Source organism: Amblyomma mixtum, chromosome 7 (assembly GCF_055824585.1).
Source record: "Amblyomma mixtum isolate Tamu chromosome 7, ASM5582458v1, whole genome shotgun sequence".
In the NCBI taxonomy this organism is placed as follows: domain Eukaryota; kingdom Metazoa; phylum Arthropoda; class Arachnida; order Ixodida; family Ixodidae; genus Amblyomma; species Amblyomma mixtum.
The window spans coordinates 97173930-97197430 of NC_143018.1; the positions used below are offsets into that span (position 1 = coordinate 97173930).

At 46.9% G+C, this 23501-nt stretch overlaps 1 protein-coding gene and 1 pseudogene across 1 annotated transcript; both read right to left on the reverse strand.

Annotated features, from left to right (window-relative positions):
- Positions 1–1948: 1948 nt before the first annotated feature.
- On the reverse strand, positions 1949–21033 carry LOC149336923 (uncharacterized). The gene is made up of 8 exons (XM_089554277.1): positions 21004–21033; positions 15902–16016; positions 8581–8676; positions 8159–8238; positions 5508–5647; positions 3926–4076; positions 2411–2522; positions 1949–2116 (listed from the first exon to the last, which is right to left on the reverse strand). The coding sequence occupies exons 1-7, from the start codon at positions 21031–21033 to the stop codon at positions 2457–2459; spliced, it is 678 nt and encodes a 225-aa protein (XP_089410403.1). The 3' UTR covers positions 1949–2116; positions 2411–2456.
- On the reverse strand, positions 5731–7499 carry LOC149336924 (uncharacterized; annotated as a pseudogene).
- Positions 21034–23501: the final 2468 nt, after the last annotated feature.

The window sequence follows — 23501 nt, forward strand, 5'->3', positions numbered from 1 at the left end:
CTCGAACATGCAGTGTTTCTTTGACAATTGCAGATTGCCAAAGTAACTGTTGTTCATAAGAAGAAGGGCGTTTCTCGAAGCCGGGCACAGGCTACACTCTAAACGCGGTAACCATTGGGTAACCTTTGCAAAGGTGCACATTTTCACATTGAAGTTTACTTATAATTTAAAGGTTACACAATGTAACCTTTTCACTTTTCACCTTTGTAAAAGTTACAAATGGTAAAGGCTACTTCTATTTACTCATAGGCTGGGCAAATTTTTTTAGTGCTGTAACCTTTACGAAGCTATAAATCATTGAGTTAGCCATAGGTTACGTGCTCCAAAATGTACGCCACAACGGCTGGCCTAGAAATGGCAAAAATGTCGTTGCAACTTGCTGAAGGTTATGAAATACAAAGCTCTACTGGATTTCAATTTGAATGGAAAAGATATGGGTCAAACAAGAGAATGGTTTAGAAAGGAGAAAAATGACAAACATCGGTATATGATAGGCAATTTTTTCATTGACTCCAACATCTTCAAGGCTAGAGGAAATACAAACCAACAAAAATTCCCAAATATTGTCTACATTAAAGAAAAACTAAGGAATGTAACAGATGCAGGTGTGTTCAAGGCACAATTTTTGCTAACTTTTAGCAGAAAATGTATCACATTAAATGGGCATGCAAGGCAATGAAATATGGGCCCATATTACAGTATTACTGCTGGCATACCAAACAGAACTACGCTGAACAAGCAACTAAATTAATCAAGCTCAGATGAAGTCTCGCTTCGACTAGAGCATGGCTGCAGCATATCACCATTATTGCAATGTAAATAAAAAATAGGCACTGTAATTGAAGTGCCAAAAAGAACAAAATAAAAGCCCTGTTATTCAAGACCAAGTGCCAAGTCAAGTTAACAGTGTGTAAGGGATACAACAGACACAAAATATAAATGGTAAAAATATCAGAGAATGCAATATTTTGATCACATATTTTATTACACTTCTTAAAAGAAAGATTAAAATGACTATACAATAAGAGATCAAGAAAGGGGGTCCAAGCAGTGCAGATAACGTGAGTTTTTTTTAAAAACTTGCGGCCACACGGGAACGTAAACAACAATCATTGATTTAAACATCTTAGCTAAACAGCACACAGACATACATGTACCTAAGACCGTTCAGACGTACATAACAACAGTAAATTCAGCACAACTTCCCTAGATTATATAAAGAAAAGCCCTTCGTGACTCCTCCAGTCACTTCATTAACAAAGATGCACAGTGGCACGACCAATAACTTGTAACATTAACAGTGCTATAAGCCTCAAAACATTCGCATAAGTACATCAACTTGTGTGCTGCAGTTAAAAAAAATACTTGCTGAATTTAGCAGCAGAAAATATACTTCAAGAAAGTAAACAATTCAAACACATTTCTTCCCAGAAAATTGGAATAAATTATTCGTTTTCAAGAGCATGAACAAGCTCTTAAGTGGGTTCGTCAGTAGTCGACGTGGCACTAAAGTCTCTGGCAGGGCAATCTTCTGCAGCAGGATGAGTATGGCGGAAAATGCCGGTGGATAGTCGAGGTTTTTTATGTAATATGTCACCAGGCAAAAGATGAGGGCACGCTCTAAGTTGCCATTGCTAATCGAGATCACTTCTTTACTACTTCCAGCTTAAACACAAGTGTGTTCAGGCAGGTATATACATGAGGTGCAGTCACTTGAAACTCTTCAGGCAGTGGGATCTGTGGAATGTTAAATTAGAGCCAGTGAGCAACCATTCATACTTAAAGCGTGGCTGATATTCTCACCCAAAGTGAAACATGGTATACAAAGAAGACAAAATTTTTCAAGAGGATCTGATCATATTAAAGAAAAGAGTTTTTCATCATGAAAAGCCAGGATTTTAAAGAAACTGTTAGATGAATGAACAAGAAATATTTCACAAACCTCATTGATGAATGCGTGTTTGAAATGGCCTTGTAAATGCTTTCAATGCTTTCCAATGCCAAGAAATGTGCATCTGCGTCCTTCTTTGGAAGAAAATACTTCGACTACTGCTTTAAGTTTTTCTTCTAAATCTCCAATGGTCCGCTTAAATCGGAGTTCCACTTCAATGAAGAGCTGGAGAAAAGTCGTTAGAAGGAAGAGTAAATGAGTGAATCAAAACAACCATTTCTGAAGAAAAGTTAATTGAAAGCAGTCGTCAGTATTACTAAGAAATAAAATTCCTTTTTCCTCATGCAACCAAACGTGAGTGCTATTAAATTTGGTTTTCAATAAATTCAATAATGTTTTAACACATCACAGGACCTCAATTCTTCACAAATCGTATTTGTTTTAATCAGCTGCCTGCTATTTACTGCAGCAGGGTATATGGCAATGCTCAGTTCTTATATTCTTGTAATGTTCACTTACAATATTTTCTAGCAAGAAATACTGGGGCAGGGGATCATCATGGCGTTTACAACGGTCCTCGTATTCCTTCTGCGTCGAGTGCCACTGTAGTCACGTCAACAGATCTCAAGGCCTGAAACATGTCATGGTAACAAGCAAGTATGAGGTATATGTGCCTAATTATACGGCATCAGAATTGTGTATTAGAGCTAACCTTTAGCTCGGCAACAGCATTATCCTTTGTGAGCACTGGAGCAGACATAGAATCAGTCGCAAGTGCTGCGTTTTTCATCCTCCTATGCCTCTGCACTTTTCTGGCTACTGACAGCCTCCTGATGAATAGGCTCTGAAAATTATAAAGACATATTTTTTCTTACTGCAGTGGTGTGGACAACCTTTGCGGCCATGCATTTTAAACACCTAAAAAACTTGCAAGAAACCAACACATCAGTATATAGACCATTGATGTTGATTGACTAACGAAAGGAAAATTTTAGGTGGTACTAACTGGTTTACATTATAAGCAAAAGCTCGTTAATTCAAACTTCACGGGACCGGGAAAAAAGTTTGAATTATCCGACGTTCCAATTATCGAATGGCTTCGAAAAAACTGACAACCATTTGCATTATGGAATAGTATAGTAGTATAGCACCGCATTTACTCTATTTAGTCGCATAACGAACCAACCTATAATAAACTCAACTACCCTCGATTTCTGCCTAAGAATTTCAAAAAAAAAGCGTCAGTCGTTAACTCTTCTCTCCGTTTCGCACCGTCACGGTCCACAACGTATTTCTTGGCAGTGCACCAAGATGCTGATAACAACACGGTGAGTTTACCTTTTGATTTTAGCTCTAGGAAGGGGGAGCGGAGATGACACAGTGCCAACGCTTGTCCGGTTGCCCAAGCCTCGGAAAAGAGGGTAGCCAGCCACAACCGCGGCCGCCAACCCCTACCTTCCGGAGCCGCCGGGCGCCGCGGCGCCAGTGATGACGCCATTTAGGCTTTACCCACTCTTCCACGGTTTTATCTGGGTCATTTCCTGTTTCTGTTTAGGATGTGGGCAGCCTCGAATTATGCGAAGGTGTTTTTTTTTTTTTGGCCACGTGCTGTGTACCAAGCTGCCCAGACGCGGCGGCTAGTAGTGCGAATTATCCGCGGAATCCACTTGCTTTCGAATTAACGGGCTTTTTTATACGCAGATCTCTGTGGAACTTGGCCAGACCGTGTAGTGTTGTTCGAATTATCAGAGAATTCGAATTACCGAGGTTCGAATTAAATGTTGGGAAAAATATCATTAACTCTGGGTTGAACAGAGGAGTAGTAATATACGTAAGTAAAAATAAAGCGTTGCAGACAGTCTCACATCTGACAACCGGAATTAAAGACAGCAGTTCCTTTGACATGAAGAGCCTATGAGGCGGACCTAAATTGTGAAGGTATATTAGTACATGACAAGACAGTATAAACGGTGGGTCTCATTCACAAGCGGCATCACCTTGCTTAACAAACCAGCTACACCAAAGTGTACTTACATAAGCACGAGTCTTTGTATCCGAAAGTTGGCTGTCAGGCTTTTGCTCATCCCACAAAAGAAGCGGATATTTCAAGGCAAGTGCATCCCCAAGGGCTTTGTACATTGAGCGCCTTTCACCCTTGTTTCCACTGATAATGAGATTATGTTCACTAGAACGAAAATAATGCGGCTGTTATCAGCAACGAGACACTCCTTTCTGGGCTTTGCCGTAGGAAACAGTGAATGTTGCAGTTATGCAATATCTGCATGGGCCACTTATATAAACAAATTTTGATTAAGATTTAGGCTGAGATTTAATTATGTCTGCTGAAAACATGGGTTAGCTTTTTCAGCATTGAATAGAGGGACAGCAAAAAGTGAAATAATTATTACATGATTGCCTTCACAATGCATTGTAACTTGCTTAACTAAGCATTTGTGAAACCAGTTGTGGATTAAAAATCGCTCACTTGCTCGGCAAATTTTCCACCATGTGTTGTAATTTGTGACTGCTTAGAGAACGGCAGTGCATTTTTAAACCCTGTATTAAGTTGTGAGGTCCCCTTATAATCCAGGAAAATGTGTCGACTACTTCTGTAAATTGCTAGAAATATTAGTCAAAATAGAAGAACTGTTTTAGGAACATATTCTGAGGCGCGGTGAGTACAGCATACTGTAACCTTTCTTCAAACCATATTTGTTTCCAGTTACTTCAAATTAGTCAGTTAACTAAGACAGCAACCAAATAGGGTGGTCGGTGCCAATGGTCAGTACTAATATACAAGGTGAAAAAAACTAATTTTTAATCTGCTATCGCAATGTAACTCAGAACTTTTTTAAGCACAAACCCTGAACTGAACGCGATAAATGTACAGAAAAATAGGTGGAAATGCAGTGTCAGCTGTTGCATGGTTGCAGTGACTGCAGCACTAAATTTCATGGGCTCAGTTTGATCATATCACGCATCTTCTTTTTCTGGTTCGCACAAAAACAACAGCCACGTAGTCAGCTATCAGAGTCGTATTCCTTGCACAAACTAGCAGTAGAAAAGATTGCACCTGACAGAACTGCAAATATTGTTCGGATGAATGCCATTGTTATTGTAAAACGCAATAAGGGGGGGGGGTCACGTCCCCACCGAGCTTATTGCTCATTAAATGAGTGTTTCGTTGCTTCGAAAACTGATGTGACACCACCACTGACCCCTCCAATCTAGGCTAATTAGTGAGGCTCAGTTATTGCCTATGTGACCAGGACAACATTTTGAGAATAAATTATAGTCGCCAAGAGTGAGAGTTTGTACTGGAAATTAGCTTTCTTATTAAAGAAAAATTACTTGTTACCATTTACCCCAACACAGCCATCCTACTACAGTACAAAGCTTCATAGCTTTCTCAGAGGCCTAGTCGCTGAAGTAAAAAATTAATCGATTATTACAATTGCTTCAACATATCGATTTGTCAGTGGCCCTTGTCTTTCAATACTTTATTGTGTCCCAAACGTTTTTCAGGGCATATTGAAAGTGTTCGCTTAAACACTCAGTATATTGCTTAAACACTCGTTGCACTACATTCAACGAAGAGCAAACAAGAAAAACTTACTCTAGGAACAATGTCAGTTCAACACGAAGCTGTCGTGACAGCTTTTTTTGTGACCTGTCTGAAAGAGCTTTCCCTCGCAGCATCGGTTGAACACACTCAGAGAATTCTGGCATGTTTGCAAGGAGCCAGTCTCGGAATTCCTAAAAGGAAACGAACTAAGCTTTATTCAATGGAAACCTGCAATAACACACACAAGTTCTTTCTTTTCTTTCAGTAAGCAACATCAGGAATAAAACATTTCAAAACCACCCTGATTACAAAAATGTGACTCATGAAGACATTCTGTAATAGCATATAAATAGTCATTTCTTGCATAAGTATACAATGACCAGGGATACGAATAGTGTTCATGTTTGATGACAACATTATGTGGTTTCTTCATAATTACAAATGCATTCACTCACTGTGAATACTCACATTGACGAAGACCAGAAGAGTGATGAAAATATTTCCTTCCCAAGGTACAATTGTTTCTAGTTCACCAAACATTGGAAGGTCATTTTGTTCAAACACACGTACATCAGAAATTGAGATCCTGGCACCAGAGACAAAGTCTGAGCGCATGGACATGGCTGTTTGGCCAACAGCAGCAGGATGCAGTCCACACGGCAGAAATGCAATGTCATGCACACTGCTTCTCCTACATCCGATTTAGCGCTCCTCTGTGCATAGCTCAGATTATCCTGCCCTGGACCTATCCACAGGTCAGTGGACATTTTCATCTGAAAGTAATTGGCTACAGTTAATGGGATATTTCTAAAATTCCAGAACTTTTTCTACTTCCGAAGAGCATTTTTGCTTTCAGACCTCATTGTCCAGTGATGATTGGAAGGACCGAAGCGGCGTATCGGAGACGCCATGTGCACCAGCATGTGCAACTTAGGTTTAAATAAGTTGGAACCATACACAGGACATAAAGCTCATTATGACGTACTACCATGCACTCGGTGTCTGCAAGTGCATCTAGGGAAATAAGAGAGGGAATGAACAGCTCTGTGATGATGCACAGGAGCGCAAAACATTCACAATGGGGCTCTTGCACAGCCTCTTCAGGCATACATTCATCAATATTAAAAAGAAAATGCAGAAGTAGCATCAAACTACAGCTTGCTGCACAAGGAAAGCTGAAGTCGGACTCAAAGCATCGAGGGTAATCACTCTTACTCACTTGTCCACGGAAGCAGAACTGAGACAGGCCAGTGTTAAGTTGGCTTAAACTCATCCATGCTGCCCCCCTTGCAATAAGCTTACTAAACAGTGACAACTCCAGGCAGGGGAATGAACCCCTCTAGCAAAATGTACATGGGGTCATATAGCAAGTCTGTAAGTACAGTTAACTTAGCGATTTCAGTGAGAACTTCGTTGTACTTAAAGCCGCACTGTGCTGAGAGTTCAGCACGGTCCTTTTTTGAAGTTGCTGCGTTAAGTCTGAATAGGTCCTGCTCATATGGGGGTTGTGTACGTAGTGGGCATTGGATTTCATAGTGAAAGGTATGAAATTTAGCTGTGGAAACTTTGCAAGTCCGGCATGGTAAGCGGACATTCTTGATGAAGCTTTCCTTAAAGCCTGCTATGCTACGGCATGCCAGTGTATCTTCAATGTAGGCAAGTAGAAAACCGTAAAACACCTGTTCACGAAAGGCAGTTTTCAGAGTGCGACCACTCTGAAGTTCATTTAAGGTGCAAAGGAAGTCTTGAGAAGGAAACGTATTGGTTCTAATGATTTAAAAGCATTTGCTTTCCCTACTCAAGGCAAGAATATGTTGTCTGCTTTGGACCTGTCTGATGCTGGTATGTTCACAAAAGAAACATAGAACACAGCTAGGTTGCCTCGGCGGCCTTTTTTAATGCCTAGTGAATTGGCCAATTCAATATCATCGCTGTACAGAAGCATTGCGATAGTGTTTTATGATGAGACCTTGCAACTGGGTGCATTTGAAATCGTGTGCCGTCAGTGAAATCTTTCAGAAACCCATTGCTTGATGTGTCCATTGCAGACTGAAAGAGGCGGGAAAAGGTTGAATGATGTAGCAAATTCTCAATCAATCCCTTCAGTGGCACAAAGTATGCTCTTTCATCATGCTGAAGCTTTAATTCCTCTGCAGAAATGTAACTTCCCTGAAAGGTGTACAGGGACTTTCTTGCTCGGTCATTTTGAACAACAGACACATCGATGGGTGTTCCAGCAGTTGCTAAAATATCTGCTACTGCCACAACAGCCACATCGACCCCACCTACGTCAGAGCGATATTGTGACACGAGTTGTCTTGCTATGCATGAGAGTTTTGTGAGAATACTAGTGCTTGAAGAATCCCCCACAAAACTTTCCACGTCACAGTCTTCATAGTATGACGCGGCATTTAATCGAGTATTGCTTATGTTTTCGGCTACAGCAACAAAGGACGCCTGCTTCTGAGCCATGGGCACACTAGATTCTTTCCACGACTATTTCTAAAGCATTAATCTTTGCTTCCAGGTGAAGTGCATCTACTGTCCGTATGTGATTTGTATTGTGACATGTATAGAAACTGCTTCCTGAACTTTGCGCAAACCAAAAAAAACTTGTTCATGTGCACCTCCCGAACATATAGCCGAAAAGAATAAAAATGCGTGGTAGTGGATCTACATGCCACACAGATGTGTTTCCTGACCTTGCTGCCTTTCGATGGCTCACGGACTTGATTCACGCTTTCATGCACAGCTGTGCTGGGGGGTATTCCCTGTGCCACTCCTGCAAACATGGTGACTCGAATTGTATATATGTTGTACATTTCTCCAGGATCTAGTTCTTCATTATTGCTTCATCGTGAATAGCTTTAGCTATGCACAGTAACATGCAAGTATGAATAAAATAAACGCTTGGCTAGTTGAAAGCATTTAAATGAAAACAATATTTCACAACCAATGCACAACTCTTATGATGATGGTTAAAGTTGCTGTTTTGTGCAAGCATCATCATTACACAGAGAAAAACAAAAAATGGCCAATTCTCAGTGCACTACAAATTCTCAGTAGGCTACACATATTGCAATTTGAAAAAAAAAAAGGTGTGGCGAATTTCACCACTGCTTACCTGCTGCATTGCATGCAATGTTAAGTTGTCCGTCTGTGTCTGGAGAAAGTTCAGATATTTCAGATGGTGGATGATCTTCGACCCATGGTAAGCCATCTACAATGGAAGGTTGGCGACAAATTACTGGTTTAATGCCTGTCAAGGCTCTCCATGCTGTATGTAATGATGGCTCTGATGATAACTACCATTGTTGACCATTCCTTGGTCGCCTTCTTTATAATCTTTCATATTTTGATGGATACTGTGTTGGTGCTCATATACCTAACGGTACATCCACATTAATTCAAAAGAAATCATGATTACCTGCCTTCATTTAATTTTTGTCTTTTAAACTACTGCATAATCTTTGAGTACAACAAATTGAGAAAATTTTTTGGAATGCGATTTGGGTACCTGAAGATGCGTTTTAACAAGCACCCAAAGAAAAAATCCCTGAATAAAGAAGCATGCATTTTCTTTCTCGCAGTGATGCGCAAGACATTAGTACACATAAATGGCATGTGTAATTTGACTTCAGGGACTATCTAGGCCATAAAGGTTTGGTTTATTAGGGCTTAACGTCCCAAAGCGACTCAGGCTATGATGGACGCCGTAGTGAAGGACTCCAGAAATTATGAAAACCTTGGGTTCTTTCACGTGCACTGATATCGCACAGTACACGGGCCTCTAGAATTTCGCCTCCGTAGAAATTCAGCCGCCGCGGCCGGGATCGAACCCGCGTCTTTCGGGCCAGCAGCCAAGCACCATAATCGCTGAGCCACCGGCCGACATCAATTTTCGAAGCGTTGCATTTGAACCCCAACATCGGACCTAGTTTCATATATCCGCATGGGGACGCATGCTCGTCAGTAGTAGTAGTGAAAAACATTTATGGACAACTAAATTTTTTTACAGAAAGGTGATTGGGGTAGGACCCTATTGGCCCTTTCACCTCACAGTACTAGGTGGAGCCCCTATTCCGGGGCCCCATTGGCAAGCAACGCCGCCCGCATCCGTTGAACGAAGACCTTTTGGCTCTTTAAATCTTGACAGCCGAGCAGGGCCGCCTCCCAGTCCTCTCTGGTGAGGTTGGGGTTGGGGGGGATAGATGGGTTAGATTGACACGCCCAAACCATGTGGAAGGTGTCAGACACCTCCCCACAGAACTGGCAAGTGCCATCAAAGGATGTATTGAAATGTTTAAGCACCGCCGGGCACAGTACAGTGTTAGTGTGAATTTTGATGAGGAGGCGCTCGTCAGCGCGATCCAGACCCTTACAAGGGGCCGGGTAGCGCCGGTGCTCCTCCTTGTAGTAATCGGTGATTTGTTTGAATGTAATGGCCAGATTGTCTGATTGGGAGTACCCTTCCAAGGACAGGGAGATAGCCCGGGGAGAGAGTGCGCGGGCGGCCTGTTCGGCCTGTTCGTTTCCCTGGAGTCCCTGGTGACCGGGGGCCCAAATCAGGCTGCGTGGAGTTGGATCTTCAGATCGACAGCTACATTCCAGTATGCGCCAGGCAAGCGGGGGAGCCCAGCCCAACTCGTAGTTTCGACAGGCCCCTCGCGAGTCGGTGATGATGTGTTTTGACTTGTGATTCGTGAGAGCCAGAGCAATGGCAATCTCCTCCGCGTGTGTTGCGCTGTAGGCTTTGAAAGTGAGCCCGTTAACTGTGTTTGTGTTGTGTACGACTGCGGCCGTGTACCACCGCCCGTGGTGTGGGCCGGCAACGTCTACGTAATACACATGTTCTTGGTGACCATAGTATCGCGCCAACGCTGCCGCGCGCGCCTGGCGACGACCGCTATGGTCTTCTCTGGACATGTTGCGGCGAAGGGGTCGGACCCGGAGGGCGCGTCTCCAGGGTTCTGGCACTCTCTCCCTTTCCTCAATGTGGCAGTCGTGTTTGATGTGTAGCCGGTCCAAGAGGCGGCGACCGGACGTGGTCTGTGCAAGACGCGTGTATTGGTTGACTAAGTGGGCTTCTCGAAGCTCCCGGAATGTGTTCACCACGCCCAAGGCCAGAAGTTTTTGGTTGGACGTGGTGACCGGGAGATCGAGAGCCCGCTTGATGACTTTCCGCAGGATGACCTCCAGTTGGTCATCATCGTGTTTGCGCAGGTGCAAGTAGGGAGTTGAGTAGAGGATTCTACTCGTTACGGAAGCATGGGCAAGCCGCAGTGCATCCTTGCTTCGTAATCCGCCCCGCTTGTTGGAGAGCCGGCGGACCATTCGGCCCACCTGGTCTCCCACCGTGCGAAGTTTCGCTAGGGTGGTGTCCACTCTGCGTTGGTGGTGTATGAAGAGGCCAAGGACGCGGATCTCCTTGGCCTCCCGGATCGGTCCCGAGGGGAGACTGATGCGAAGCGGTGTTGTGTCCCGAGGGGAGGGACGTAAGTGCACAAATTCTGATTTAGCTGGGGCGCACTGGAGTCCGCAGTAGGCCGCGTAGTCGTCGATTAGCGTCGCCGCTGCTTGCAGGCAGGACTCCATGTGGCCCAGGTTACCTTGCGTGGCCCAGATTGTAATGTCATCCGCATAAAGAGCGTGATGTATCCCGGGCAGAGAAGACAATTTGGAGGGAAGATGAAGCATTGCCAAATTGAAGAGGAGGGAAGACAGGACCGCGCCTTGAGGTGTTCCCCTCGAGACGATGGTGTATGGCCCGTGTTCCGCATCTTGTATGCGTATGTAGGCTTGACGGTCTGTAAGAAATTGTTTTATGTAGTTGAATGTTTTGTGGCCACAGTTGGTGTTACTGAGGTGGTCCAGGATTACTTCGTGTTTGACGTTGTCGAATGCGCCTTTAAGATCCAAGGCCAGGACCACCTTGTCGTTGTGGGGACATTCGACAGGATCTAAGATGTCGTGGTGAAGTTGCAGAAGTATATCCTGTGCGGACTTGTGAGGGCGAAAACCGAACATGGTGTCCGCGAAAGTGTGCTGTGTTTCGAGAAAATCGGAGAGTCTGTCGCGCACCATCGTCTCCATAAGCTTGCCGACACAAGACGTGAGGGAGATGGGGCGAAGTTTCTCCACATCAATAGGTTTTCCGGCCTTCGGAATAAAGGTCACGAGAGCCGATTTCCAATCGAGAGGGAGAGGAGTCTCTCCGTCCCAAATGCTATTGATGTATTTGAGGAGCGCGGCGTAGGCTGCGTCGGGAAGGTTGGCCAAGAGCTTGACCGTAACCTTGTCGCGCCCGGGTGCAGTGCTCCGCTTCATTTTGCTTAAGGCTGCCCGGAGGTCGTGGAGCTGGAACGGCTTGTCCAGCTTCGTGTTCTCTTCGCCTGCATACGAGAACGCCGCCTGCCGGGGGTCCTTAGTGGTGCACAGGTATCGATCCCTGAGCGTGTGCGCTAGCTGTTTTGTCATTCCTGTAAAGTTTTGCAAGGCCCTATGTAATTGGCGTTGGGTTTCCGTGCGTGTTTGTGCTGGATCGATGAGAGCGCGGAACAGGCGCCACGTGTTGCGACCAGACATCTGGCGAGCAGCCGCGTTGCACCGGTCCACCCAGTTAGTGTTGGCTAGCTGAGTAGCATATTCCGCTGCCTGTTGTGTGAGTTCGAGGATGTGGTTCTTTAGGCGTCTGTTATGTTTTTGTTTCTTCCATCGCTTCGTGAGGCTGCGACGGGCCTCCCAAAGGTGGAGAAGGTGGCTGCCCACGTCTGTTTGTGTTTCTGTGAGCTGTATCTGCTTATCGTGTTGTGTGAGTGTAGACGTGAGCGATCTGGACCAGGCGTCGTATCCCGACTGGAGGGGGTCTACGATAGGTAGAGAGGGGCGGAAAGTCGTCCAGTCAGGTATACGAGCTTGTTTTAGTGGGCGTTTCAGGGGACGCATGTAAATGGTTGTGTTGATTATACAGTGATCACTACCTAGAGTGTCCTCTGTATTCAGCCAGTCGGCATGGCGTATGTTGCGTGTAAATGTGAGGTCCGGGCAAGTATCTCGTTGAATGGAATTGCCGACACGTGTTGGGTATGCGGGGTCAGTGTGCAGGGTGAGTCGAAGTGTGGAAAGAAGTTCCGCAAGCTTCCTCCCACGCCTGTCCTCCCGGGGGTATCCCCATAGCCTGCTCGGGGCGTTGAAGTCGCCGACGATTAGGAGGGGATCCCTACCCGCCACCTGCATAGCTTGAGTGAAAATTTCATTGAACGTGACGTTCTTAGGTGTCGGTGGGCAGTAAATATTTAGAATGTGTACAGGTGGGTCAGACCGCTTTAGGGGCAGCACTGAAACCATCGTGTATGGGAAAGACGGTGTTGTGGGAAGTGTGACCTCCTGCGCAGTGTATCGCTTGTGAACAAGTATACATGTCTGCGGGTTGTGTTGAAATGTAGTGTAGTTTGTGAGTTTGGTACTGGCGCCGGATTCCTGAAGGGCAACCACGGCGACGAGGAACTCAAGGTGCTCAAGAAAGAGGCGGAGATGAGTCCGCTTCTTGTGGTTCTTGAGACCCCTGCAGTTCCACTGCGTTAGTGTAAGCGGCTGAGTTGTTCTTGCTCGCGACTTAGGGTTGGGGGCCATGGTCGGAGGCAGAGGGTGGGGTTACGTTGTTAACACTCCCCAGTCCGCTAGTGCCCGGCGCAGACGTGCAGGAGTCTTCCGAAAAGTCAAAGTCATCGGGAATAGCTCTATTGAATTTTGAGGGGCGGTTAGCGTCCCTGATGGGTCCTACGCGTTTGAGGACACGCGGATTGTCTTTTATCCAATTTTGGATAATGTGCGTTACGGCTTGTGTCACCTGTGCGATGACACTCTCCACCTGAAGCGCGATGGTATCATGGATAATTTTGGGGAGGTCAGCCAATTGTGTTTCAATTGCGGTCACCCGGGTCTCCATGGCCGCGGCGCGACTCTCCACAGGAGGAGGGATCTCCCTGTCTGTTATGTTTTCTGCCTCGTCGCTCGGCGCGGGCGGAGTATGGAATTGGGATTTGAGCGAGAAAAGCTCGCTGGCTAGTGTTTGGTTTTGAGCTCGCAAGAGGGCGAGCTCGCGCTTGAGTTCCTGCGTCTCGGTGGTGCTGGTGGGGGAGGAGGGAGGAGGGGAAGGAAAGGAGGCGACCCTCGCCCAGCTGCCTACCTTGGGTTGGTTGCAGGCGGCGCCGCCGGATGAAGCGCTGAGAGCTGGGAACTCCGCTGCTCCGGGTGGTGGCGTTGCCGTTGCTGTCTTGGCAGGGGGAGGCATCACGTCACGCCGTGGCGTCTTCTGGTTGTTTTGCTGCCGCCCTCCCCGTGTAGCGCCGGCATTGGCTCCCTTGGATGGCGTCCTGGGCCCTGGCTGCGGCAACTTAATGAATTTGGCGGTGCATTCGCGGGAGCTGGTGAGGTGCGTGCCCCCGCAGATTAAGCACATAGGATTGCAGACGTGGGGGGCCATCCCCTCAGTACCAAGCCCCACGTTTTGGCCACAAATGCCGCATCTTTCCTTGACCAGGGTGGGACAGTTGTCCACCCGGTGCCCCAGTGTGCCGCAACGGTAGCACGCTGGCACTGTTTTTTTGTACTCCTTGACGGGAGTCAGTTCTGCGTTATAGTGGACGTAACGCGGAACGGTGCGTCCCTCGAAAGTCAGCACAGCTACGTTTGATTGTCCCAGCTTGCGCACATGAACTAGTTCACCACCCCGCCACTGCACATTATGTTTTAGTGACTCACTGGTTTCTAAGTTGTGAACAGATATCACACCGCGACACACATCACCGGTGAGCTTGAGGTGGCCGTGAAATGCGAGCGATCCTCTGCTGGTGTTGAGTTGAAGGTCCGTGAGCAGCTTTTTAACCACCTCTGGGTTCTGCGTGCCACAGACGATGATGTTCTGTTCCCAATTTGGTGAAATGGTGATGGTGTTCATGTGCTGCCTACCGATGAGTTGCGAAATGGCAGCGCCGAGCTCACCTTGCTGGAAGGCCGTCTTGAGAGAGACCGTACTGCGTGGCCGCAGCACGACCACGTAGTGGTCAGGGTTCATCCTGACCGTTGGCTTCGGAGTCCACTTCGAGACTGGTGAAGAAGTCTTCTGTGGAGGTGCAGAAGACGGAGCGCGAGCGTCTCCCGTTGTTGAATTGTTGAGAGGAGTCTTGGGCATTGCCGCTCCTCGTGCGTTCTGCCGGCGGCGGCGCCGGCTCTCAACGACTTGGAAAAGGGCAGCTTGCTGCGCCGAAATGGTGGATGGGCCGTCCTCTGGCTGGCTTACAGGGACAGATGACCACGAGAGAGTCGTGGGGTCGTCCAGCGTTGTTCAGGCAGAGCCATGTTGAGAGGTTGGCCGGCAGGCGTCTCCGCAGCCAGCGGCGGAGGAGCCGGAGCCGTTAGGCTTGGCTCGACCGCTACGTGGTGATGCGGAGGGTTGCTCGAAATGGCGGAAAATTCGGCGTACCTGGGTGTGATCGGATTCTCCAGGATCCTGCTGACTTCACGATTGCAGTCGCACAGGTTTGATAGGCGTTACATCAGGTTGCCGCGGTTCCAGCCGAGAAATCGACGGAGCCGATGCACCACGCGTCCGATCGCTCCGCGCTCAAACGCGGCGTCCCCCTGCTCGTCAGTATTGCCAAATGGACATAAACAAAAAGATCACACGGACCAGATTCTTGGTCGTTGGTGGTGAGCGTATATAAGTGCTTTATACATTAAGTGGGATATATTTGCTGCATAGCAATTTGCTGCATAGCAAAAGGGTAGGGCAGTCTCAATCAAGAGCTTAATTGGTTTCGCATGAAAGAGAAAACAAGCTATCTCTGCTTCTGCTGGCGTCTATCCTGCTCTAAATCACAACCATAACTGGACTGTGGATGATAAAGTGACATCGGAGAAAACCTCAATTTTATAGCTTCCCAGGGGAATGCTGGGCATGTGGTGGCTCATGTGTATACTAATTGCCCGCGCTTAATTCAAAATAATAAAACACACTAAGGTATTGGTATATATAGTCTATAAAGGTCAGAAAGCAGTGAGAAATTTGCACCGAAGTGCTTATTCACTGAGGTTATAAGTGAATTTGTGAGTAAGGCTGGTTTTTTGGTTAGGTTTAATGGGGTTTAACGTCCCAAAGCGACTCAGGCTATGGGGGACGCTGTAGTGAAGGACTCCGGAAATTTCAACCCCCCGGGGTTCTTCAACGTGCACTGACATCGCACAGTACACGGGCCTCTAGAATTTCGCCTCCATAGAAATTCCACCGCCGCGGCCGGAATCAAACCCGCGTATTACGGGTCAGCAGTAGAGCGACATAACCCCTGAACGACCACGGCGGCTTCTGTGGGTAAGGCAAAATGGCTTTAAGAAACAAGTCTTCTTTAACAAAAGTAAAAAGTTTGCATCTGTTTGAGACAACCAACCTTTCGAACAACCAGGCTGTGGACTCAGCTGGGGCACGTAGGCAAGTACAGTCTCTTGTGGTTTGTTACCTAGGCAGAATACAAAGTGAAAAAAAAAAAAGATGAAAATCAATACCTCGAAAATACGAGGAGTCCTGCCACGCTGTTCAGGGTAGTTGCCGCGGTGGAAGACAAATTAAGGTGGCACGCTTTGCAGAGATAACGGCCACTTAGTATGAGAGGAAAAAAAATTCAGGCGGCACTTTGGCTCTCTAAAGTGCTGCAAGCCGAAAACGTTTCCCGGCGCACTGTTTGTTTTCTTATTAATTTTTTATTGTTCATATTTTTCGATTTTTTTTTAAGCCGCCGCGGTGGCTCAGCGGTTATGGTGCTCGGCTGCTGACCCGAAAGACGCGGGTTCGATCCCGGCCGCGGCGGCTGGAATTTCTTTGGAGGAGAAATTCTATACTGTGCGATGTCAGTGCACGTTAAAGAACCCGAGGTGGTCGAAATTTCCGGAGCCCTCCACTACGGCGTCTCTCATAGCCTTAGTCGCTTTGGGACGTTAAACCCCATAAACCAAACCAAAACCATCGATTTTATTTTTGTTGCTTTTCTTATTTTGCTGTTTTTAAATTTTTATTTTTTTCGCATTTTATTTTTTATTTGCGTTTATTTTCTTATTGTTATTGTTTCTTGTTTTTTCTTCTCTCCTTTTTATCTCTTTATTCCTTTTATTTATTTATGAAACCCATGTATTCATCAGATGCGCCTTTGTTCCTGCCAAGCCTTAGGCCGTCGTGGCGGAGTGCTAGCGTCTCCGCTTCAAATGGCACAGGCCCTGGTTCGACTCCCAGCCTTGACGCAGTTTCTTTTTAGGTAATGACGCCGAAATGCGGACAAATCTGCCGACACGGCCGCCGACACGGCTGCTAACAACAGTATGAGGCATTAAACCTTAAAAGCGCCGTCGCTATACGGGCAGCAGCCACACAAATATTGTTGCCCGAGGCGGAATGAAGCTCCACGAGCGTGCAGCACAGAGATTGATAAACAATTTCTAGAAGTCCTGTTTAATATCGTACCGCAGCCCCACTACGCAAGCGTTCAGTTTCATGAATACAAAAAACATGTCTTGTACCAAGCACGAGAACACATAAAAGCCCCCATCAGCGAACAAACGACGAAGGTTTCACAAAAAACAACAAGAACTTGCAGGCAGATATTAAAATTATGTTTCTTGAACCTGCTATCCTTGGAAGCTACTAGGCTGCGGAATATGCTGCAGCACTTCAGCAACTCTACTGTCTTGCTATAGGCCACCTATAGGTAAAATACGAAGTAAAACACGTGGCAGAATAATTTCGCAAACAAAAACGAAATTTTTTCACGCTTTATAGAGACGCTGCATACCGTCTGTACCGCACTGAATCCTCAGCAGGTTTACTGACATGTTACATAAGTTTGGTGGCGCCACGCGTTCAATATTATTTTTTTGCGGAAGCAACACTACGCTAGGTTAGTTACCCTAGTTAGGTGTGAGCGATTTCGCGGAGCCCCGGAGAGCCCCAACTGCGCTTGCGCGAGGAGCGTGTTTCAGACAGTTACTGCATAATTTCCTTTCCTCAAATACGATTTTCATTTTCTTCATTACGGCCCCTTTTTCTCTTTCGTCTTTCATTCCCACTTCCTCCCTTCCTGTAGGTGCGGTTCAGGTGTTCACCAAGATGACAGAGAATTACTGCGCCATTTCCTTTCCTCAAAAAGCTTTGCGTTCAAAGGGCAAGGCATCGCGCCGAACGGGTGGTGGCGTTCCATTCCATGGACTCCCGGGCAGCGCTACAACACGCTGTCGCGTTCCACTCCTAAAGGTGAAGCTTAAGCGTCATTAATTAGCAGTTGATTAGAATTTAGTAATTGATCAGTAATTAGCCATTAATTAGTGATTTTTCATTACTTATGAATTAGTACTTAATTATGCGTGATGTCATCCAATAGTGACGTCACAAATGCCGCAGAGGCAGTACATATACTAAACAAAATGCACCTACGATACACACGGACAAATGGCCCTGGTGCGACGAAAAACCTACTCTATACCACATCACATGGGCCTGCCAAAACATACACGTGGTCCCCAAAATACAAAATTCAGGGGGCACTTTGACTGTCTAAAGTGGGTAGAGGCGGAAGCGTTTTCCGCACCACCTTTGCTGTTTCTGTGGCACCGGTGGCGTCACATATAATTGAGTACTAATTACTAAGTGATGACAAATCACTAATTAATGGTCAATTACTGATTAATGCCTGGATAGTAATTAACTGCTAATTAATGACGCTTAAGCTTCGCCTTTACGAGTGGAACGCGACAGCGCGTTGTAGCGCTGCCAGGGAGTCCACGGAACACCACCCGTTCAGCGCGATTCCTTGCCCTTTGAACGCAACGCTTTTTGAGGAAAGGAAATGGCGCAGTAATTCTCTGTCATCTCGGTGGACACCTGAACCGCACCGTAGAGGAAGGGAGGAAGTGGGAGTGAAAGCAGATAGATAAAGAGGAGCCGTAATGAAGAAAATGAAAATTGTATTTGAGGAAAAGAAATTACGCAGTAACTGTCTCACAAAATTCAGGGGGGCACTTTTTTGACCTAAAGTGTGGTCACTGATGCCCCTAAGAGTGGAACGCGACAGCATCTTGCAACGCTGCCAAGGAGTCCATAGAACGCCATCGCCCATTCGGTTCTACGCCTCGCTCGTCAGTAAATTGGTTTTTGAGGAAAAGAAATGTATCTGTCTCTCATTTGTCGGTGGACACCTAAACCTCGCGGGAAGGGAATGGAGGAGGATGAGAGTGAGTGAAGACACCGTATTCACTAGACGCGACTTTGTTCGTTCTAAACCATCGAGCTGGCATGGCGCAGTGGATAGCATGCTCGTCTCTCACGCCGAAGACCGGGGTTCGATTCCTGAGCTCGATTCCTGAGCTCGACCAATTTCTTAATCGGTTTTATTTATTTATATGGCCTGACTAGTAAAGCAAATTAGGCTAATTGGGTAATTAAGCACTTAACTAAGCTCAGTCCCACTTAATTAGAGCATCACTATACGATCCCTTCAATTGGTTGCATGGTTACAAGCCAAAGTACAATTGGCCCCGTTTGAAATTCGCGCACTGTGACGTCACGACCGATTCCACCAACTGAAAAGCCTGACATTTTCTGTCGACAACTGCTGCTTACAACGATGAGACATTAAAGGCTTCCGCCTTAAAACCCTAGTGCGGAGCAGTGGGAGACTCTGCTGTCCAGCGACCGCTGTGAAGACCAACAAGGTCTGGTACAGCGAGCTCAACGGGCGGCAGTGGCCAGCGGAGCCCTGGACTGAGGGCAACCGACCACTGATTATAGGCGGACGACTTCGACAGAGAAGGCTCCTGGGGGTAGAACCAAGACGTCTCTGAAGATGCCCCCAAACCGCAGGAAAAACCATTAGTGTAAATAAAGTTTTCCCTTCCCTTCCTTCCTACACACGATTTGCGTGCTCGAATGCATGCCGTCGCGTACCTTTGTACGCCCGCTCAGCCGCGCACACCAGCGGCTGCGGTTTTCTTCGACACATTCGCTTCAGGGAGGGAGCGCAGGCATTCCGATCCAACATTCGGCCGTCTTCTCCAAAAAAAGCGACATTTCAAGTCTGATGAAGCGTTTATTTTCGCGAAAATAACATTTCTGTGCAAAAAACACCGCGTAGCTCGTCGGCCATGGCGGCCATGTTGGCGGCGGCAGGAAGAGGACCGGAAGAGCGGGCTTACTGCGCTGCTATTGCCTCGCTGCAGCCGCCGCTTCCGGTCGCACCGAACGCCGCGCGTCAGAATCTAGCCGGTCCTGATCGGCGGCGGCGGGCGTTTTTCTCGATGCCGGGCGTCAAATCTGCGCAGTCGCGCGAAAATCGACGACTCGCCGCGGTAAAAACGCTCCATGTATTCAGGCCATTAGACAGTCAAAGTACCCCCTGAGATGCCGCCGCCGCTGCGATTCCCGCGCCGTTGCTTCCGCGATTCCACTCGGGATGGCCATTGGTTAAACCACAGCCAATTTTTTTAATGTGCCAGTTGTATTGCCAAAATCGTATGGCACACCAATCAATCGATAATCAATGAAACGACGTGCAAAGTTCCAGAAATCAGACTGAAAACAAAAGTACCGCTTCATTGTGAAAACAGCGCGGGAAAACGAGACGAGAAAAGAAATACACAACACATCGTCCCGTTTTCCCGCGCTTTTTTCACTATGAATCAATACCAACTAGCCCAAATCGCAGCCTTAATGAAAAACGTACCGCCGTGCGTTTTAAGCGTGCTTTTTGTACGCATGCAAAAACGCGCACACGCATGCAAACGATCAAGAATTAGAGCTGGATTACCCCTGTATTATCGCTCCTAATGACCCCAAATGACATACGGCAACAATAGTCTAAAACCAATATTCTGGATAACCAAACTTATTGACGCAAAACCTCGCGCAATAAGTGACTGTGGCGCTCAAACTACTGAACCAGATTTCGTGCCGAAGTCCACTCAACGCGCCTTAGAAATCAAGCTGCTCTGTCAAACAAAGAAAATACGCACTTTGACAAGCATGAAATAAATGACTTCGCAAGTCGTTGTTGTGCATATGGTAAAAAGAAGGACACTCACCCAAGTCCGTTATTCTTTCATGAACCCGTGGAACGTGATTGCAGTAGTCGCAACGAATAGCGCTGGGTGCGGAGCCGTCTGCCGAGCACACAACGACGTAGCGTCTACAGTCACATTGAGGTTCGTTGCAGCTGCCGCGCAGCGTACCCCACAGGTCCCTACTGCTTAGCGGCATTACTGACGTGGTGCGCCCCAAACAAACAACTTCAGAAACGCCACCAGAAGACGTCGTTGTTCACTAACGGTTCCAACTCTCGGTTCCAGCGCTTTCAAGAGCAAAGCAGCCTCCGCAACGCTGCAACCCCCGCGCCTTCGCGCCGCACTAACTTGCCGCTTTTCATTGGGTGAAGCGCCGGCCGTCTGCGCACGGCGTCTCACGTATACTGGAGCGGCAGTCATGCAATATTTTGAGCAGTTCTTTGTCACTTACTCGTTTCTTGGGCGTCGCCGTTCGTAGCATGGGAGCATTACGTTTTGATTTGTCATATATATTTGCCACCTGAAATTATACATTCGAAGCGTATGTAGAGAGCCACATGAAGGCAAGTCGAATCACGCACTCGGCGGCCCGAAAATGCGGTTACGTCCGCTGTCTCCTTCTCAGGCGCTGCCCTTCCATACGTCTGCTTTTTTAACATTATTTGCGACCGTTGTTATGGTGCATGGGTTCGAGGGAGATGAGAAATAGGCTCTCTCCGAGTCATCGATGAATTACATGTAATTTGACATTGTTGTTTCTTAAAGTTTTTTCGCGCAATAAAATCAGTACAGATTATGCTTAGAGAAGTAGCACGTTGGGTTTGTTTGCAAAACTTATGGAGAGGAATCGAACATTCAAGGTTTGTTCTCATATATTCAGCCGCAAAATACTGCATTTGCATTCCATACGCAGCCTCCTTTGGTATAAGTGAAGACAGATATCTTATAACGCGCGATTCAATGTGACCGCGACCCATAACAGAAGTATCGGGCTCATGCGATAGCTTACGTTGATGTCTACGGCATATTGAGCCATCTACCTTGCGGTCGAAACCGCAACCCCATTGCAACCGAAATGCAAATTCCCGCACATAAAGCAGCATACGTCCTCTATATATGTGCATATCTCCTTTCTTTCTTGACGACGCATATAGATTAGCCTGCTGCCCAAAGGTTACTGCGCAAAGGTTACTTGGCAATTTTTTCATCGTAACCTTTGAAACCGTTGACATTTGGCCGTTATAACCTTTGGGCTGCACACAAATTAAGAAAACATAACGAAAACATCAAAAACATATACCGTATTTTCCGGTGTATAAGACGCGGTTTTTTTCCAAAAATCTTGCGGGTGCGTCCTATACAAGGGTGCGTCTTATATGCGAATTTTTCGTTTTTTTTGCGGGTTCAGAAATTACTCAGGTTCATGCTCAAGCTTTTTTCACCGAAAAAATATCACTGCCAATGATGCGGTAGTAACACGGTTAATACTTCAATACGGGGACCGCCGTGCGCAACTTCTTTTAGGTGAACTTTATCATGAAACGGCGGGGATGACGACTTCCAGAATCGCAAACACGCGGTCGTTTCGGAGGCGCAAGCAAAAGTAATGTGAAATTCCCAAAGATGGCGACAGTCGCGCTTCTCGCCATTGTCAAGACAAGCCAAGCCGGCGTTCTTTTTTAGTCATTCTTTGCAACTTCGCAACCGTGTACGTATTACGTCTGTGTTGGTGACCTCGGCGTGTGTTTTCCACTACCTACACCTGTCGTGCTCGTTCTTACTACAGTATGCCACCGAAGATGCGCAAGAGCTACACCGCAAAGTTCAAATTATCTGCGGTCGAGTATGCTACCGAAAACGGAAATCGGGCTGCGGGCCGCCATTTCGACGTCACCGAGAAGATGATTCGCACGTGGCGACAGTCGTCCGCCAAACTGCAGGCGATGAAGAGCGGAAAAAAGGCTGACCGGGGGAGGTAGGCGCGGTGGCCTGAACTTGAAGACCGGCTCCTCAAGTGGGCTCTTGAACAACGGGCTCAAGGTAGGGCTCTGTCAACCGTGCAGTTGCGCTTGAAAGCACGCACTTTGGCGAGTGAAATCGGTGCCGCTGATTTTGTTGGTGGGCCATCATGGTGCTATAGATTTATGCAGCGCAAAGCCTTGTCAATAAGAGCGCGAACGACAATGTCTCAACAACTACCAGACGATTTCGGAGAGAAAGTGGAGAAGTTTCATGAATTTGTGAAGAAGGAAGTCGAAAAGAATAACATCATCGACAGCCACATCGTAAACATGGACGAAGTGCCTCTAACATTTGACATCCCTATGTCAAAAAGTGTCGCTCAGAAAGGTGATAAGACTGTCACAGTACGAACAACTGGGCACGAAAAGTCTCACTTCACTGTCGTACTTGCGTGCTGTGCTGACGGAACAAAGCTGCCGCCGATGATAATTTTTAAAAGGAAAACGATGCCAAAAGAAAGCTTTCCGCCTGGTGTTATTGTCACAACAAACCAGAAGGGATGGATGGATGAGCAAATGATGGGAGTTTGGCTCGAAAAGTGCTTTTCGAAGCGCCCGGATGGATTTTTTCACTCCCGGAAAGGCCTTCTGGTTATGGATAGCATGCGGGCGCACATTACTGACTTGACACTGAGGCAAATCAAGGCGAAGAACTGTACCCCTACAATAATACCCGGTGGTTTGACGAAGGTTCTACAGCCTTTGGATATTTCCGTCAACCGCAGTTTTAAAGCTGTTTTGCGACGCATTTGGGAGGCGTGGATGACGGAAGGCGAACACAGCTACACCGCAACTGGACGCATGAGGCGCGCTTCTTACAGCGAAGTTGCGAAGTGGGTCCATGAGGCCTGGAGTGCTGTTAGAGTGGCAACCATAACTGCAGGGTTCCGGAAGGCTGGCCTGCTACCTTCATCGGCTTCATCGCCAA

Coding starts and splice junctions, on each gene's coding strand:
- LOC149336923 (XM_089554277.1), bottom strand. CDS start 21,033: ATGCTACGAACGGCGACGCCCAAGAAACGA. Junction 8,239..8,580: donor CATTGCATGCAATGCAGCAG/GTAAGCAGTGGT, acceptor CCATGTTTGCAG/GAGTGGCACAGGGAATACCC. Junction 4,077..5,507: donor GAACTGACATTGTTCCTAGA/GTAAGTTTTTCT, acceptor TTTTCGTTCTAG/TGAACATAATCTCATTATCA.